This window comes from Lytechinus variegatus, chromosome 11, assembly GCF_018143015.1.
Source record: "Lytechinus variegatus isolate NC3 chromosome 11, Lvar_3.0, whole genome shotgun sequence".
Lineage (NCBI taxonomy): Eukaryota > Metazoa > Echinodermata > Echinoidea > Temnopleuroida > Toxopneustidae > Lytechinus > Lytechinus variegatus.
In genome coordinates this window covers 22,029,207-22,050,177 of record NC_054750.1, presented here as the reverse complement: position 1 = coordinate 22,050,177, position 20,971 = coordinate 22,029,207, and the positions used below count along the sequence as shown (strand labels likewise).

General features: G+C 36.6%; 1 protein-coding gene across 1 annotated transcript; it reads left to right on the top strand.

Moving 5' to 3' along the window:
• Positions 1 to 1,503: 1,503 nt before the first annotated feature.
• LOC121423695 (splicing regulatory glutamine/lysine-rich protein 1-like) lies at positions 1,504 to 17,250 on the top strand. Its single transcript, XM_041619121.1, is given in 12 exon segments — positions 1,504 to 1,675; positions 1,678 to 1,748; positions 4,408 to 4,541; positions 6,876 to 7,048; positions 8,219 to 8,392; positions 9,438 to 9,616; positions 10,394 to 10,524; positions 10,962 to 10,994; positions 12,723 to 13,041; positions 13,970 to 14,044; positions 14,746 to 14,970; positions 15,723 to 17,250. Coding segments are annotated over 12 exon segments (1,890 nt in total). The 5' UTR covers positions 1,504 to 1,624; the 3' UTR covers positions 16,048 to 17,250.
• Positions 17,251 to 20,971: the final 3,721 nt, after the last annotated feature.

Genomic DNA, 20,971 nt, shown 5'->3' with positions numbered 1-20,971 from the left:
GCTTTAATGTTTCAACAACCTTTACAAATATCGTTAGATCCCATAAGATGATAGTAAAGTTTTAAAAATGTTAAAAGTGTATTATAAAGACACTAAAGTAAGGATGATTCTCATACATTTTGAAATATTTTGGGCAAATATTTGGAATAGTTTTGTTTATGTATTGTTGAACTATTACAAAAAACAACATATTTTTATTACGCTTCCATAACGGTTGATGTTATTGTTCTGATATTTTAACAACATTTTAAGATGTTAGTTTTTCATCAGATATATACCTTTATAAAAATGTTGGTAAAATATAATAAGTTTCTAAAAAAAAGAGTAAAAATCATATCTTAAAAACATCGGGAAATATGTTTAAAATTCATTTCAGTAACGTTTTAAAAAATATTAGGTAAACAATTTTCAAAGCGTTTATTTGAAAATAGCTTCATTTTGGTTTGGTTTTATTTACCGTATAAAAATCACAATAAATACATTGCACAAGAAATGATATTACTATATAAACATGCACATAAAAAATATACGGATGGATCACTCTATTCAGTCATTGATATAATGGCTCTGTTCTTCCTAGAGATCCAGTCAAGGTAACATGAGAAATGATAATACATTAATGATAACACGTATTTAAAATATTATGAATTAAAAACAAAAAACAAAAAAAATCAAGTTCGTTTGATGCTATTGTCATCTGTTCTAACTACTTTTTCATTTTTTTACATCCAAGATATAATATTTTAAAGATGTCAGTAAAATGCTACAGCGTTTCTCTAAGAATGTTGTAATGATACTCACAAAAACGTCAAAATAAATATGTTTCTAATACACTTTGGAAACATTATTTTTCAAAATAGCCTTGGTTTAGATATTTTGAAACACATTTTCATGACTTTTTAACATTAGAGTTTATTCTTAAGGACGTTTTTAATCCCCCTGCACACTTTTTTTTCAAACCGTGTACAAAAACGAAAAAAAAATTACCATCTGATTGTGTTTTTTCTTTTTGCAGGGTGAGCCCAGCCCCAACCCTTTTAGATCGTTCTGTGGCCCCTGTTAAACAAACAACCCCCCCCCAAAAAAAAAAAAATATATATATATATATATATGTATATATATATATATATAGATAGATAACAATAAATAAATGAATAGACAAATGAATAAATAAATAAATAAATGAAATAAATAAATAATAAAAAATTGTTACTACTAAGATAGGCTGCATGTAGCTGTTGCCTCTTCACAAATCTCGACGGTCCGGCTTAAGCCTGCAACAACTCCGCCAAAAGTACCCGTGTGTCAAAATCTGATGAAGGTCACGTTCCTGAACTATCGACATTCCGCAATGCTGTTCTAACAAGGACTTTTTTTTCAGTTATGCATTGCATGCACACGCCCATACCCCCCCCCCCCCCTCCCGTTTTCTCTGACCGTCCGACGATTAGTTTCGACGGATGTTTACGCGACCTCTACGTTCACACGCGGTCATTGTTTGTAATCCCACGTTTGGTTAACGTATCTCTTTCTCGATCTCTGCTAAAATGACCCTTTATTGACGTTTATTATATTCACAGAACTACCTTTTCCGGCCTTTGGTTATTGTTGAAAAAGGCTCAAAATGGTGGTGACCAAAGTTGCCCAAGTGAATAATGTTTCATCAACTGCATCAAGACGTTGGATCAAGTGCGGTCCCTTTTCAGCTTTCTCGGCAAGATTGAAGACATTCGACTTTTTCCAAAAGAGTGAGTCCACTGCTGCAATGCAGGTTTTATGCAGCTGAGTTTATGGCACTGCTACTGTGCTCATTTTAATTCTAACATGATTATAAGGAATATCTTTGCTTCCCACAATTTGCATCATTGCATGTAAAGTTGCTTTTCTGCAATATTTAAACATATATGATATAAAAAATTTAAAAGAATCACAAAATGAACATGATGAATTTCAAAATTCAATGTTTGTTGGGCAATCCTGTGTATGAATTTAGGTGCAGAGATGCCAAGTTCAAAGACCAGCTATGCGTGAGATTTTCTGTGAATCTGAGTGAGATCACAGACGTTGTGTACAATGTATATGGGGATAGGCTGTGATAGTTGCGTGAGACAGAGATTTGAGGGGATGAACAAGCACGACAAGAGTCCAAAATGCTTGAGTCTCACGCATAATGCGTGAGACTTGGTAGCTCTGTAGGTGGCTAAATCAATTTAGATCTAGGTTGCTAACTTCAGACAACAGCTCCACGACTGCTGTGTTAACGGTAGTTCAGTAGTGCACGAGCGTACATATGTGCCGGGTATGGCCGGCCGTGTATGCCATTATTATAGGACTACTAGTAATATACAGCTAGGTCCTACACGCCTATGTAGAGACTTGGTAGCTCTGTAGACTGTAGGTGGCTAAATTAATTTAGATCTAGGTTGCTAACTTCAGACAACAGCTCCACGACTGCTGTGTTAACGGTAGTTCAGTAGTGCACGAGCGTACATATGTGCCGGGTATGGCCGGCCGTGAATGCCATTATTATAGGACTACTACTAGTAATATACAGCTAGGTCCTACACGCCTATGTAGAGACTTGGTAGCTCTGTAGGTGGCTAAATTAATTTAGATCTAGGTTGCTAACTTCAGACAACAGCTCCACGACTGCTGTGTTAACGGTAGTTCAGTAGTGCACGAGCGTACATATGTGCCGGGTATGGCCGGCCGTGAATGCCATTATTATAGGACTACTAGTAATATACAGCTAGGTCCTACACGCCTATGTAACCAGGGAACTCCCGCCCGCTACGTTTTCTGTTTTCATAAGTTATCTTGCTAGATATTTTGACCATAATCTACCCTTGTCCCGTGAGTATGGTCACACGCGGGAGCCCAGGAGCTTACCGTGTAATTGACCATACTCACGGGACAAGGGTAGATTATGGTCAAAATATCTAGCAAGATAAATTATGAAAACAGAAATTATGCACTTACCACGATTATATGGATGATGGTCTAACGAGTGGCAGTTTTTCTGACATCTGGGCACAGACTGGAACCTCTAAAAAACGAAAAGTTTCTCCTTCTACCCCCGTCTCGATCGGCCATTTTTGTTATGAATTGTAACAAAATGGCCTATCGAAACGGGGGTAGAAGGAGAGAACTTTTCGTTTTTTGAGGTTCCAGCCTGTGCCCAGATGTCAGGAAAACTGCCACTCGTTAGACCTTCATCCATATAATCGTGGTAAGTGCATAATTTATCTTGCTAGATATTTTGACCGTCCATAATCTACCCTTGTCCCGTGAGTATGGGTCAATACATGAGCTCCTGGGCGCCGGACCGCTACGCGGGCCGCAGAGCTACCAAGTCTCACGCATTGTGCGTGAGACTCACGCATTCAGGGTCTGTCTCACAATCTCACGCATGGCACCCATTTTTCTCACGCATCGGGACCCAACAGAAAAAAAAAAGAGAAAAAGTAGCATTATTCGCTAGATTATACGACTGGCCGACCGCCTTCGCGTCTAGCCCGGCACGCGAGACGAATCGAGAGTGCAGTCGGCGCACAGCTAGTACGTGATACGATGAATCGTGTGCGTGCATCGCATGGTTTGGTAGTGGATCGATATCATGCGCGCGCGTCTTTTCGCAACGTATGAGTGTAAGTACTGGCCACGCGCGCGCAGAGACGCCGAATCATGAAAATCTCACGCATAACATTTTTTTTAACTTGGCATCTCTGGGGCCGGCGCTCCCTGGGTTAATGTAGTAGGTGTAAAGTTGTATTTACCAATGGGGTATCATGCGATATATAGGGGCGGGGGGGTAGAATAGAAATAGAATAACGGTATACCTAAAGCCGTCGGGGTGTCACATGACCCGGGACTAGTAATGGCCGGGGGGTACGCAATGAAAAAATATAATGCCATGCAGCACGCCTTGGTTTTAGGGGGTTTTATTATTTGGGGCATAATACTTCAATAGGGGGTACATCTGAGAACTTATGGGTAAACCACCCCCCCCCCCCCCGGCCCCTATATATCGCATGATTGATACCCCATCGGTAAATACAACTTTACATCTACTACATAGGCGTGTAGCTGTATTACTAGTAGTCCTATAATAATGGCATTAACGGCACGTACCTACGCACTACTGAACTACCGTTAACGGTCGTGGAGCTGTTGCCTGAAGTTACTAACCTAAAATAATTTAGACCCCTAAAATACAAGATTGCCGTTTGTTGAATATTGTCATGTTTGAAACGTAAATAAACTCAAAATAATGCCAAAACTTGATTCCGGCTGAATACGAAAATAGAATTGATAAGCACCAATAAAGCTGATTTATGGTAGGGCTTACATTTTACCTTTCAGTTTACCTTTCAGTTTCATCACATTTTTTTCTCTTCAATTTTACAGAGACTCTGTCCTGCCGGTAACCGCCAGAATATGTTTTATTCTGTTCGAAGATCCAACCAGTGTTGGGATGGCCCAACACCTGACCAACACGGTCTTTATAGATAGGCCTCTGCAAGTTTCACCATTTGCTGAAGGTATGAAATATAGTAAACTCTGCCTATTGAGTCAACCTTTCGTTCAAATAATCACCTTAAAGTCAAAGGATTTATCAGACCATTTTGCAAACATGTTTAATTTATACATTTCTGTGGTTCCAAAATATAGAATTGTGATTCCCTCCTCAAAAATCTGACAAGAAAATAAAACTAGGATAGGTATCACTAGATGAAATCATTAATGTACATGTAATTGTAATTCTTATATTTTTTCATGTGGTATGTATAAAGGAAAATCAATGAAATTAACTGCCAAATTGTTCATTAATATACTGAGTTACTACAAGTGGTATGTTTTAATTATTTTTTCTGTGGTATGTATGAAAGAAAATCAATGAAATTAACTGCCATAATACAAGTGGTAGCTCAGTTTTGCAAGAAAGATTGTACATTTTTCATCCTATCAAATAACCTCTGGCATACTGGGTATGTGTTTCACCCCTATTCCTCAAAATCTAGTCATGCCATCTGTAGGCATGTTTTATAAATTGAATAATCCCCCTTTTTGTTGTGGGGCAAGTCCAAGAATTTGTGCGCGTTACATATGGGACATTTCAGAGGCTTTAATGACCTGAAAAATAGTGTTAAATGACGTTGATTAGATTGAATACCCTCATGATGGTAGACATCTAGGAAAAGAATAATCATGCAAAAAATGGTGACATTTGACCTTGACCTTGACCTTTTAGAGGGAAAAGATGGGCTGTTACGTATGGGACGCAGAAAAAAGACAATTTTTGAAACATTTTTTTCAAGTTGAGAATTCTCTGAAAGTATTTCATTTGACAACTTGTAACTTACTGTGATAAAAGTCACAATACTCTAGTATATCTAAGGCAAGTTTCATGTCATAAGCGAAATCCCTCTAATTACAGACTCTAATTAAAGAAATTAATGACATGTTACGTATGGGACAGTTACGTATGGGACATTTTGTCCCCATAGAGAACGTACACAATTTTCCCCATAATTCAAAAAATTGAAATAATTTAAAATATGGAAATAACAAAAGAGTTTCAGTCTTTTAAAATGTTCTATGAGACATATTTGATATGACTGAAGAGGAAATTAGCCATTTCAACCTTTTTTTTTCTTGTTTTTCATGGTTTCATGAATTTCTTATGTATTTCTTTTGTTTTTAGTTCTTTCATATTTTTCCATTTTCACAAATTTTTTGTTTCAATTGCTTTCATTAATCAGTATTCATAACAAATCAGTCTTTAAAAACTAAAGAAAAGGTAAATAATCACTTTTTAGAGCACTCTTGAAATTTGTTTTTCTCCATTCACTTTGTACACAAATCTCCCCATTGACATTGTGTGTAAATGTCCCATACGTAACATGTTGTCCCATACGTAACAATTTTTTAGTTAACTTTTAATTAAAAGGTGAACTCTATTTTTGAAACTTTTTTGGGTATAACATTTTCATACTTTATAAATTAGAACTTCCCAGAGATGCAACAATACAAATATTCTATTATGAGAAATAACTTTAAAAAACGTCCTCAAAATGTTACGTATGGGACATTCCATCCTTGGACAAGACCTAATTTGCATAATTAATTAGATGACACCACTTTTTTCCCCAAAAAAGTAATAAGATGTTAGGGGGTCCATGTCCCACCTATGACTAAATCTCACAAGTTTTCTTTTCATTTTCTATGAGTTTTTATAATTGTCCCATACGTAACACCCATTTTACCAATTATGCAAATTAGGTGCCCCAAATTAGCATAAATATGCATATTATCAAATTTTTCTTAATGAAATTTTAAAATTCAACATTTGGGCTTTCTTACCCCACCAAAGATAACTTCTTAAATTAAAGATGAAATTTTGCCTTCTTGGGTGACCTTTTCTTGGACTTGCCCTGTAATAATTGTGATTTATTACAACTAGCGTTGGAGCGTTGTAGCCAAGTGGATTAGTCTTCAGACTCTGAAACAGAGGGTCGTGGGTTCGAATCCCAGCCATGGCGTAATTTCCTTCTGCAAGAAATTTATCCACATTGTGCCGCACTCGACCCAGGTGAGGTGAATCAGGTACCCGATAGGATTTATTCCTTGAACGCTTTAGCGCCAATTAATATGGCGGCTCAGCTACAGCCGGGGTAATAATATGATACCAAGTATCAATGCGCAGTTGAGTACATGTACATGCCCATAGTAATTGCGCTACATGTATTTGAATGGACATATTATTAGTTATTGTATTAATAATTTCAATTATAATTCACTAAATACTAATGTATTACTGCAGTAGATTCTTGATTTTAAAGTGTGCCACCATTTCTTTTTTCCACCCATTGTAGGTTCAATGCCAGAGGAGAGCAAGGCACTGCAGATGGTGGCTAGTCTAACCGGTGGCCTTGGGGGATCTATACCTAGTCTGGTACCCAATACTACAGCATCAACTGCTGCAGCAGCTAGTGGGGCTGGACTCCTACCCACCCCACCCCAGCCTCTCATGTCACAAATCACTCAGGTAAACTTGTGCAATGTTTCGGTGTCAATTTCATACTTCCACCAAAGTTTATTTTTATTGTTTGATGTAATACTGTTGCATGTATTCATACAATATATTGTCTCTGCGTACATGTATGGTGAGACTACCACATATCGACCACCTCTTTTGAAACCGACCACCTTGCGCGCGTTAAAGTTGTTGCGTATTACAAACGATACGCGCGGGAGAGTAGGCGCAGTGTCCATAGAAACGGTAAAAATCGATTTTACGAAAAAAAAGAAGCAACAAAAAGTAGAAATCTAGTAGAATTAATCAAAATTGTATTGACTCAACCCAATCCCCGCTGAAAAACCAAGAAATACGATAGGAAACGGCTTTAGAACAAATATCCGTCGTCAATCGTCGAATCATGCGCCGGAGATCGCAGTGGAAGTAGTGAGGCGATCATTTAGCATGTTGACGTCATGTAACTGATTTGAAAGAATAAAAATATTTCGCCACCGCGACAAGAATCGACCGTAAACTTAGTGTATCGCTGGTGGTCGGTTTCAAAAGACGGCTGCAAATGAGCAAATGTAAAATCGTCGCATTCGTTGTTCGTCGATATATACGCGGATTGAATCGGAGTCGCCGAGCGAAACATGGAAATCTGATCTGCTCAATTTTCTGCACAAATGAGACGAAAACTGGGTAAAATTGGTGAATATTTTCGCAGATACGATGCTTAGAAGATTAGGTGGTCGATAAGGGGTAGTTCCAACGTACATACAATGTATTTATTTCAAACTGACGTGTTAGTACATGTAGTATTGAATAAATACTTACAATAACAATACAATACTTACATAAATACTTACCCTAATATGAAATTTATATTGCACTTAAATAATAGAGAAATAGAACACAACACATGTTTATGTAGTTGCCAAATGATTGTGTACATAATACCCACCATTGACCAAGAAATATCACCTTTCGTAAGTTGTGTTTTACATATTTTTTATGTTGAATTCAAACAATAAATACAGGTAAAATACACATATATCGCAAGCCAAGATATTTCCATGGAATGGAATGTATGAGACGACTGGGTGAAAATTCAACGGATTAAATTACAATCTTTATTGAAGATTCAGTTTAGGGATGTGAATTAAATTTGATTTCCTCTGATTTTTGTTGACCATTCAGCCACCTGCGGCCCTGGCTGCTGCCGCTGCTGTTGGAGCTGGGGATAATCTCTCTCTCCTTAGTGATAGTTTCTCTGCCTTGGGAGTACCACAGCCACCACCACTTAACAACGTAGACCCATCAAAGGTTGAGGAGATAAGGAGGACCATATATGTCGGCAATTTGGATTCAGCTGTGAGTATTATAATAACAGAGGTGCCAGTCCTCTGGCTTCTTGTTTTATTTCAGACCCTGACAACCTTCCGTTTTAAAGGTGTGTTTTGGCTTCTTATTCCTAGTCACAAATAATTGATTTGCATCCCTGATTTAAGGCCACCGTACACCTCACGACCCAACTTGTCTGCGACCGAGTAAGGGGGGATGAATCGCAAGGAAGGTCATAAGCCTCGACACCGCACACCTTGCGATCTAACTGCCCTGCTGTCTGCTACTCAAGCATGCGCTTTTTGCCATAGCAACTGAGAGAATAACACGTATGCGAGTTGCGTATAATGTACGCATCACAACTCTGCTTTCTGATTAGCTGGATGTTGGACTGAGCTTGCAATCCAGTTGTAAGGATTCAATATATGCCAAATCCTTACAATTTTCCTTGCAATTTGTCTTAAACCGGCCTGCGACTCTCAAGCTGGACAAGATCTGTGACGTCACATCTCCCCCACTCAGTTGCAAGCCAGTCGTAGACCAGCCGGGTCGTAAGATGTGCGATGGCCTTAATAGGAAAGGGGACCAAAAGTGAGAGAAATTACTGATGATATCATAATAGTGCAGTGTGTGTGATTTCCTGGTAAATGAAAAATTTGACTCAAACCAAAATTGCTGTATGGTTTGCCACTGTGATGGTGTACATGTACTAGCCTTCATCACACTGTAATAACAAGAAGACACAGATGACTACTAAACTGAACATAGTGTATCGTTATGAGATTGATCAGTTGCTTGAATCTGCCCCTTCTTTGGTCATGATACGCACAATGTAGTATTTCAGGATTAAAACCATGTCGTAATGGAAATGTTCATTTCCGTTGTTTTTCTCTTCATATTAAATTTTTTTTTTTCATAATGATGAATGTAATTTGCGGTTTTACAACTTCATTATTGATATGATTCTGCATTTGTAGTAGACCCAGTTCATAATGCAAGAGCTGACTATGCAACCCTTATTTTAATAACATTCTTAAGTTGATGATCCACATTTTTTCCACTCTAACAACTTCAGACCGTCCTGGCCGAGCAGCTGTTGACCTTCTTCCAGCAAGTCGGAGAGGTTAAGTATGTGCGAATGGCCGGAGATGAGACCCAACCAACAAGGTTTGCTTTTGTAGAGTTCACAGACCAGGCCTCTGTGGCAAAGGCACTCACTCACAATGGAGTGATGTTTGCCGGACGCCCAATCAAGTAAGTAAAAAAAAAAAATGTTGGTTTTATTACCTTGCTTTTTGAAGGGGCAATCACACATCACTGTTTTAGATGTTGGTTCACAGCGGTTTCCCCTCTGAAGTAAGATATCATCAGAGCCCTTTATTACAGAGTTTGGCCATTTCGTTTTCAACTGGTTATAACATGGTGCATATTGCTTTGTTAGGGAAGTGCAAATCAAGAGAAAGTGCAAAACTTGGTGTAACCCACTTAAAATGAATTAGACAAACTCTATGATTTATAGGTCTGATTGCATCCAACTTCAGCTACAAACTGTTGTGAAAAAGATCTAAAATGACAATATGAGATCGCTCCTTTAGGGACCTAGAAAAAAAGGGCTTGTGTTATATACTTTAGATATTTTGCCTTAAGATTGATTTCACACGGACCCTCCCAATCTCCTATTCTTTTTGCCATGCTTTTCATATGTTTAGAAGGCATTGTGAGGCACTTCTTCTGCTAAATTAAACACTTCTTCATTTGAAAACTAAATATTCAACAACCGATTCCAAAAAGGATATTTTTAAAAATCACTTGATGATGTACATGAGAGTATATATATCAATCATAGAAAATACAGCCACCGGGTAATATGACATTCATTGTGCACTGCAACATATGCCACTTTGCTGTTATATTGGCATTCAGTTTGTTTCTCAAAAGGACTTTTGTTTTTTTATCTCAGTTTATGGCTTATCAAGTTGTGGGGTTTTCTTTGATTTATTTCACCAGTGTTTGATTCTTATCTGTTTGTAGGATTAACCATTCCAACAATGCGATCGTGAAGCCCCCTGGTAAGACTCAAGAAGCTATCCAGAGAGAGTTGGCAGAGACCATGAAACAAGTTAGAGATGCCCAGGCACTCATCCAAGCAGCTATCGATCCAGGTAATTATTCACTTACATTTAGAGTCCAAACTAAAAGAATGATGTTGGTGATAATGATGGTGGTTCCATGTCCATTCTTCCCATTTCCCCTCTGTTTCACTGCTCTCTTTCTCTTGCTTTTCTTCTCCCTTCCTCTCCTTTCTATCTTCCTCTTCTTATTTTTTCCCCCCCCTTCTCCACTTGAATAACAAGCTATCACTGACCCTAAGTTAAGAAAAAAAGGTAACATGTATGCACTTACATAATTTGCACATGAAAATTTATTAAAAATGTTAAAGTGAGACATTCAATCAGAATACGGTCTTTACATAACTTACATGTACCTTTTAGGCTGTGTACAAAATGTCTGAATATCATTGTGCTTAAATATGCGCATTTTACGTGTGAAGAATAATATTTTGGGCAGGTGGAATTTATCACGTTCTCTTTCTTTTCAGCATTACAACCTGAAGTAAAAGACAAAGTGAAAGGTAAAAAATGCAATCTGTATCAAGTGCCAAAACACATGTACACTTATACTTCAATACTATGAGTATCATTGCAATAATGATAAATAAATGTACATGTAGTTGAGCACAGTATAGTTGATTTTTAAAAGAAACAAACTTTTGGAAATGACCCGTTCTTATTATGTAGAAATTGAGGGTAATGGCTTCAAGAAAGCTATTTTTTGACACAGGCATTTGCATGTGTCCATACTGCTGGAAAAGATAATGTCTTCAGTTTCGATTAATTGCCACATTAGCATTTTACATCTGCCCATTAAAGGAATGCCAAAGTGAACAAAGCTGACTCAAGACCACTCAAAGCTATTGCTTTATTTCAAATACCCATGAATTGTTTGAGAGTCGGTATTGTTGGTGTCACTGTGGCTTATTGATTGCAGTGGAATATTGTGATCAAAATCAGCTTCACATTGTGCTATCCCAGTGATGTGATTTTGGAAATAAATCACCAGTGTTCTTGTACTACTACACTCATCCCAAATTAGTCTCACTTTAGGGATAATGAAATGAAAATTAGGCTTCATAAGCCTTCTTAGAGAGAAAAAAAGACAGCTTCATATGTTCTGAAACTGTAGGTGATAGATGTAACTTGTAATCACTTATTTTGTAAGTCAACTACATGTAGCATGTTTTCCAGATGAAAGTTTAAACTTGCCCAAATCCTTAAATATTTGAGTCATATTTCACCCATGGTGGCCACTTCTATTTCAAAAAATAAAAACTGTTCCCTTGCGGCCCTGCTTAACCCTAATAGGACTGGGGGCCATCATGGCCCCCTCAATGCTTTGCACAATATTTCCTAAAGGCAAAAAGGTAGCCCCGCAAAATTTTATGACTTTTCTTTGAGTCTCGCTCAACTTTTGAGACCAAATTCGCGACATACAGGTATAGCATCACAACAATATGTGACTTTTTACGAAACAATTTCATGCCGAAAATGGCTCATTTTTATACTTTGTGTGCAGTCTATGGGGGACGAAATTCACGAAAGAATGATTAAGTTTCTTTCTAATTGGTCAGCTTAATTAATTCAGGGTTTAATATAGCTGTAATAATTTCCTTTGAAAAAAAAAGAAATACATAAGGAAAAAAATTGGTTTTCGCAATTTTTCTTTGTGGAAACCTTTGAATTAGTTTACAAAGATGACATCTGGAAAAAAAAGAGAAAAATTTAAGTGAAATAGGGTGTTAAATGTGCAAATAATGGTTTCCACTATTGTATATTTTATTCAAAATAAAAAAAATGATTATTTTCAGCATTTTTTTATGCTGGCTTGTAGTTTATGCCATAAAGAATGTGCCTGCCAAATTTCGGCGCGATCTTGCCAACTGCGGCCGAGATCAGAGGGGGGGGGGGGCAATGATGCCCCCCGTCCTTAATATGTCTCAAATAGAAATAGCCAAGTCCTTTTGAGGGTTGACATGATGTTAAGACTTAAGAAAAAGTCAAAATGTTGATTTATAAATGAGTCAAAATGCTTAGATTTGATATTGCAGTTTGTTGAATAGTAAAATCACTTTTCATATAGTGGTTGTATAGTCTGGGGGGTGGCTTAAATATTGTTATATCAATGGTTTGTTGATGATTGCTCCACAAAAGAAATCACGCAGAAAATCTACTATCATGAGATAACTTTTATTATGACATTATTTAAAATGGAGTTTCTCTTTATTCCCCAATCTCTCGTGTAGCTGTTGTGGCAGCTGAGGAGAAGGATGAAAAGAAAGACAAGAAACGAAGCCCATCACCCAGCCGACGAAGAAGATCACGATCTCGCTCTAGGAGACGTTCCCGTTCACGGTCTCCCCGTCGTTCCCACTCTAGACGGCGGTCGCGTTCGTGGACACCTCCCCCTCGACGGCGATCACGATCCCCACGGAGAAGGAGATCAAGAACACCTCCTAGACGATCACGGACACCTCCCCGGAGACGAAGGTCACGGACAAGGTCACCACCACCAAGACGTAGAAGGTCAAGGTCAAAGAGCAGAGATAGACGCTCAAGGTCAAGGTAAATAAATTTTGAGTACTGGGTATTACTATAAGAGAATGCTGCATAATCTTTTGGCCTATTTAGGCCTTACACTTACATGGACTTTCGGTGCATGATATTATTATCCCGGCTAAGTTGAGCTGCCATTATTGGCACTCAAGCAGATTAGATACAAACCTTAGCATGAACTCATTGACTACACCTGGGTTGAATGTAAACACATTATCAATGAATGAAGTTGAAAGAAACCAACACCTAGAGTAGGATATGACCACACCACCCTTTGATAAAAAGACAAAATTTGTAACTGCTACTCCATGATGCATCTATCAATCATTACAGAGCTAAATCTGCTATTCATTGCAACAATACAAGTTTATTGCTTTTTCAGGTCCCGTCAGCTCTCTGATGGTTAGGAACAATTTACACATTGCGAACCTAGAATGGGGTTTTATTTGGCTTCCAAATGTCCTTAAATCTCTGATTCATCATGAGAATGATGTGACTACATTCAACTGAATTAAGACATTTTGTTTTTCCTGTTGCTCAGAAAATACAAATTCATTGATATTTATGTGATTCCTTTGTTTGCCTCTTGTTTGGCAATTTGTGCTTTTCCTGCTTATTCAGGAAAACATTTACATCCAATCTAAATTCAGATGGAATGTTTGATACTTTTAACATAATTTTCCACATCAGTACTCGGCTTGGAGTAATAAAAAAAAGAGATTGTGGTTTATTTCCTGTGAATTTTCATTTAGATTCTATTGTGCCATTATCTTTCAAGTGTTGTTCATTTGTTTTCATTGTTGACTTTCTGTTTAGTATGCTGATTGTGTATTTTTTTAATTATTTTAATATCACTGCTTGTGATGATTTGCTTGGAGCATTCATAACAAAACCCCATCCTTGTTCATTCTTTGGGATTATCCTTTAATTAATCCAGGGATAGACGCAGACCTAAATCAAGGACTCCTCCCAGAAGCTACAGCTCTCGACGTCGAAGCAGGAGCAAGAGCCGGTGAGTCATTATTAACTTCAATTTATTCATTTTCTCAGCACAAAAAGATTGTTTAAAGATAAATTCCAGTTCTGGTAACGATCTCAAAATGACTTTTTACATAATCTAATATAATGACCACCCAAGTGTCTGTATGAATAAAAAATACGTGCCAAAGGATTCTGGAAGAAATTGTGTAATTACTGAGAAATGAGCAAAATAAGCGCGGATTCGGTCACTTCCGTCGGGTCTTTATTCCAGCAATAATAATACATTGTCCCACGTGTGCCTATCTGTGTTGGCGATCTTCAGTGTGATCGTATTTCAGCTTAGATTTTATGATTTCACAAAGTTCAATTTATGTAAAGTACCAGATCTAGATCCACGATAATATAGTCATAATTAACCTTGGTTTACAGACTTTCTCATGAAATTAGTGTATTACTGCAACTACTATCATTTAGCTTTAAATTATGTGCAAGGATGACAAATTATGTGTATTATAGAAAAACAGAAACCACTGGAAAAATTTGTAAAAAGATTTGTGAGAAGTAGTTCCCTGACCGCAGACATTGCTCATAGTTTTGATGATGATGATGAATATAAATCACAATCGTATGTTATTTTAATTCAGTGTTGTTTGAGTTACATCATTGTGCTCTCCCATTTCTGTAGGTTTAATGATTATTATAAAAAGTTCCTTGATCTATCCTCTCATACAGTGACCGCAGTCGCTCTCATTCACCTATTCGCCGACGCCGAAGCCCCAGTAGGTCCCCTCCACCTCCCCCACGTCGACGTAGTCGTACTAGATCCCCACCGATCCGGTCCAAAAGACGCAGCAGATCCAGGTCACCGATTCCCATCCGGCGACGCCATTCTCCAAGCAGGTCAATATCACCTCCCAAGAGAAGGTCAAGATCGGGCTCAAGGTCACCTCCAAGAAAGTGAGTTAAGATGTCTATATTAATATACATCATCTTTATTGAAGTTCCCAATCAAATTGATGTGTTAGTACATATTTCACTGATCGGTCTGACTAGTAATATTTATTAAAAGGCCAATATTAATGCTAGTAAAGGCCAAATGGGCTTCAAATCATAGCCCATGGCAAACTTGCTAATATTGGAATTAAATTCACTTTTATTCCCAAAAGAAGGCTCGCAATAGCCTGGAATTTTTATTTTGATATTCATATCACCATTCGCATTTAGAACTTTGATCGATACAGGTTGGGACATTCCTGTATCAAATGCTTTTGCAAATTTGTCAAATAATGGATTGCTGTCGAATCGTGTAGTGTGTGCCAGGCTTTGAGTCTCCTGTTCAGCCAAGCAGGAAGAAAAACATCACAGAAGCATACCAAACTATAAAATTTGACCATTTTGCTGGTCATTAATGCAGGCAGTAGATGTCAATATTTTTAAGGCAAAGTCAGTATTTGATGTGGTGCATTTCTGTATTGTAGCACAAGTGGAAAAGTCGTTAAAATTGCAAATCTCCAAGGCCAATGAGAGGAGTATTTTCATCAATCAAATGGACATCAATTGATTCATTTAACCCTTCATATGGTTTTCCCAATAGTTTGCAATAGTGTAGATTTTATGACCAAACTACATGTATAATGAACTGCATTTTCCATTTCACCTCAACAATACAACACTGTTCTATCTCATTTTACCTTCCCCTCTGTCTTCAGGCATAAGAAGGAGAAGAAGAACCGTCGTAGTCGCAGCAAGGAGCGCAGCAGTAGCAGCCGCAAGCACAAGAAGGACAAAGACAAGGACAAGGAGAGAGAGAAGGAGAAGGACAAGGAGAGGGACAGATCCTCCGAGAGAAAGAGCAAGGATGAGGATCCCTCCAAGAGTGGCAAACCTTCTAAGGTGAAACGGGATTATGATGAGGAAGAGAAGGGGTTTAACAGTGATAAGGAAGAGGGTGATGCCGGTGGGGAAGGGAAGGGGAAAGGCTATGACGCAGATGCAGACATACAGAATGTAGACATGGACATGGACTCGGATTAAAAGAGGTCAGTCCACTTGACTGATTAGAAATTAAATTAAAATGAATCTCAAAGCATATTTTTAGGGTGTATTTTAGGGATTATTCTTGCACAAGTCTGCAAAATTGAAGGATGAAAATTGACCTGTGGTAAAGAATTACTTTGAGTAGTTAGGTCAATGTCAATATAGGATGGGGTAAAAAATTAAGCAAATTTGTTTACAGATTGAAGTATGGAGCAAAAATGATAAGGCTTTAATCCTAGTCTTAATAGGGCAGACAGTGTACAGTATGTTCACTTTACCTGCAAAGAAGATTAGCATCAAACCAGGGGGGGGGGATATCATGAAATGTAAAGTAATTTTTCACTGAAAGCTGTTTTCAGCTACTGAAATAGATCGGATGGGCATTTAATGACCAGCGCAGGTCTCTGACAGTTACCACAGTAACAGTCAGTTCAATGATTCCAACTAGCTGCATGTAATATGGTGGACTCTACAATATAGAGCTTAGCGATTGATAGAAAGCATATTTCTATGATTAATTTCAATGATTAGTCATAAAAATCAATCCCATGATATATCACTAGGCTTATGTTACAGAGCCCTGATCTGATTTTGTTGTAATAAGAGAATGACATAAATCTTTATCTGCTCTATCTGTAAAGAATCAGATAAATTAACATGAGGCAAGGAAGTGCTTTATCAGGCAAAAAACATTAGGTTAGGGATGTATGCAGTCCAAAATGTTCTTGAAATCGTGATTCGCACATTTCATCTGTGAATTTTGTGAAACTCTCCCTAGTTTTAGAATATACATGGATGTAAGAAATAAAAGCTATATCGTAGTTGTCAATTTTCTTTCTTGAAAGCAGAGAAACCAATCAATCAATTTTTTTCCAGCTTTACTGCTTTGTCTAAGTGCCATAATAAACATGTATGTTTCTTTTACCCATATTAAGCGGTTTCTGTCTTGTTGGGGGAAATGATTGGTCTTTAATAATTTCATCATTTTCTTTTTTTTGAAGCTGTATGATTGCGAGGACAAATTTATGAGACATAAAGTGCCCATTTGCAACATAACCCCAATTTTCTTAATAAAATACATATAGTTGATTTCTCTTTGCTCTTTGATAAAAAGCAAATATGTAATGCAACTTCTGTTTAATTAAGTGTGAAAATGCTGAAAGCCGTTCTAAAATTTCTTTAAGAATGGAAAGAAGAGTAGTCATTAAACAAAAATCCTGAGCCTCAATTACGTCTTTATAGACCCCTTTCTAAATCTTTGTAGTATTAGACCTAGTAATGATCTGTGTACTTATTTTTTATCCATAATGCTTGTCATAACAAATGGCATTTGTTCATCCATTTTGTTTCCTTATTAATAAACTTTTGAAAAAAAAATGTGTTAGTTGTTTGTCTTTTCTTACTTTTTCTAATGTAATTGTAATTGAATTCATATTAGTGGCTCAGAAAAATAATATTTTGGGATTCAAGAAAATTGTTTTGCTTGTAAAGGATAATTAGTTTCGTTAGGAAACTCTGAATGGGACTATGAAAATGTATTCACTTGAATGTGCTATTTTTCAAATTTTCAGCAATAATTTTTCAGATTTGTCATATTTTTCCGGTCGCTCACAATTATACAAAGGTTTGAGTGAATAGGCGGTGGTTTCGGACACCTAATTTTTTTTATACAAGCATTTTAGCTTAGTATTTCAAATGCCTTTCGTTACAAGAATCCTCATTAATGACACTCACTGAACAATCATGGAATATTCATTACTATATTTCTAGGATTTTAAATTAAGATCTGTAACAGCAGAAGGAAAGATGGAAGAGGGAGAGAGGAAATTACAGGGTTCCCAGCTTTTCAAGAAAACAAAATTTCCTGATGAAATATAAAAATTCCCTGATAATTATTTAAACCCATTCCCAGTGCATGTTTTCCAAGTTGTTGCAGGGAATTACATGTAAAAAAAACACACACACCAAAAATCCCCCATAACCAGTCAATCAATGAAAACATATAACAAGGAGTCTGACTAACTAATGTGTTTTCGACTTTTGGGCCATTCAAAATTCCCTGATTTTTCCCTTATTTGATGTATTTTTCCCTGATTTGAGGTTTCTTTTATCTAATTCCCTGGTTTTTCCCTGCCTGGAAAAAAGAAGTAAAATAATATTCCCTGATGGGCTGGGAACCCTGAATTGAGAGTAGGAAAAAGAGAGAATTTGATGAGAAAGAGGGAGTGCTACATATCGGCATGCTACAAGTTTCTGAAAGTGATTATTTCATAGCAATATGCAGTTCAGTACACCGTTTTCAGTAATCTGTAAACCTAATCTTCACCAAACATACATATCCATTGTATTGAATTGTTGAGTGATGTTAAGAGCTTTCAATGGTCACTTGAGCGTAGATTGAAGGAAACAGGCAAGATGTGCAAGCAAAGTAGGATTATTTATTACTTCGTTTTCGGTGCCAAGCCAAGTAAAATACAAATGGGTATATACAATTTTCAATGTTATTTCTCACTTGTTTACCAAACTGCCTTCAAAATACTGAAGTCAAATTATCTTGGAGCCATGGAAATCTGTTCAACTCAGGCAAAATTTTAACTTTAAAGGGGAAGTTTACCCTGACAAAAAGTTTATTGTTGAAATAGCATAAAAAATATTGCTGAAAGTTTGAGAAAATTCATCAATTTTTTTTTTAAGTCATAAGAATTTCAATTATTTGATTTGTGAAGTCAATATGTGAGCAGCTTTCCTACATATTGAATGGTACAAACTCAATGACATCATTTTCTCAGAAAATTGAAAATGGTTTTACTGTACATTCGGTATATCAATAGACAAATCTTTTCTCACCCATTCCTAAAAGGAAAATATTAAAAAATTATTCATGAACCATTAAAAAAATAGAAATGTATGCATATAACATATGGGGCTACTGCTCGTTTATGGCGTCATAAATCCTTAACTTAAAATTCTTATAACTTCCTTTAATAATCTCTGATGGATTTTCCTCAAACCTTCGCCAATATTTTTTTTTTCTGCTATTTAACCACAAACTTTTCTTCAGGGTGAACTTTTCCTTTAACAAGTGATTACCAATTGTTTAACCCTAAAAAGACTGGGGGGGGGGGCTGATTCAGCCCCCCTCGACATTTTTCGCGATAAATCCGCTGCGCAAAATTTTTTGACTGCGTCGCTCACTGACTTTTTACTTTCAAGTCTCGCGCAACTTTTAAGACTAAAATTGTGACCCCCGGGTACGTGGTTCCAAAATTACGCAACATTTTGTAAGTGCATGCAGACCCAAAATTACTCAAAAACGTGAATTTGTGTACAAATCCAATGCAAATAGTGTTCTTAGCCAAAATTCATAAATGTTTCATTATTTTTCCTTTTACTGCTTAAAATCAATTAATTTTATCTTGTTTATGGTCAAAATAAAGTCCCCGACAATTTCCATTGAAAAAACAATAAAAAACAAAAAGTCGAAAAACAAAGAAATACATAAGAAATTTAGAAAACAATAGAATACATAAGAAAATAAATTTGATTTTGAAATTTTTTTAAAATCAATTTGATCAGATGCCTATCTAGAGTATGTGAAACAAAAATTAGCATTTCAGGGGCATTATTTTATTAATTAGAGCAAACTTATGATTTTACGCATAAATTAGCATAATTAATGAGACATGAGATTTTTTGCCGAATTTGATGTTATAGTTTTGTAGATAATGCCATGGGTAATGCGTGTGCCAATTTTCGTCGTGATCGCGCGATCAACGGCCGAGATCATAAGGGGGGGCTGAATCAGCCCCCCCCCAGTCTTTTTAGGCGTCGAAATAGCCCAGTCTATTTAGGGTTAAAAGATAATCATTGGCCTGTTTCATACAGAGTTTCAACTATAGTCAACTTTCTCATATAGCTTCTGTCCATGTTAACAGGGCTCAGCAGCTAATCGTAATCAAGGTTTGTTACCATAATAATTTTCATTGCATACAAGTTACTATTGTATAAACTTTTCCATCCAAATGGTATCTTTAATGACATCCTTGATTCTGATGGGCTGTTGAACACTGTTGCCACAGCAGTTATAATTGGATGACAACATTACCTTAATAGGTACTATCATACAGCAGGATCTGAGGTAGTGTATTTTGGCATAATTTTCATATACATGTAGTGTGTAACATTTGCCAGACTGCAATACATATTTGATGATTCAATAAAACGCTGAATCCACACAAAAACAAATTGAAAATGATAGTTCTTTGATGCTTTGATTACCAACTGCCCATTATGTACATGAAATGCATTACATGTACAGTTCATAATAATACAAGAGTAGAGAATTTTCATGAGATAAGTAGATGAATAAGATCAGCAGTTATATTTAATTGTACTATTGAATAAATGTACATTTTTAATATTAAAAAATATCAACAATGATATGATATCTGGCAAGTATTAGTTATTTTCAATTTATCTTGTTAGACACTGATTTTTTCTTTGAATTGCATAGATATGAATAACAAACTATGACAACCTAACTCATGTAATTCTCAGAACACTTGTAAAGATACTCATCAAGATATAACTTTGTGAAACCAGTTTGACCAATGACTAAAGGATTATTTTTTAAATTCAACTACAAGTTACTAGAAGTAAATAAATTGTACTGATAATGTTCATAAAACACTCTCAAACATGGCATTTCATAAAGCTATTTTCGAAAGTTCTTCATGACTTTACAAATACTTTATACGTGACAGGCGACTCATTTTTGGGTGGTAAATCAGACTCAATCATTTTAATCCCCATCAGCTTAGGCTGGAAAATTAATTTTGTAGATTGAAATCATCTGAGTGGAAAATTCAATATTTTTCACATTTTGATTGAAATGTAAAGTGCACTCTTATTTGGATGAAAC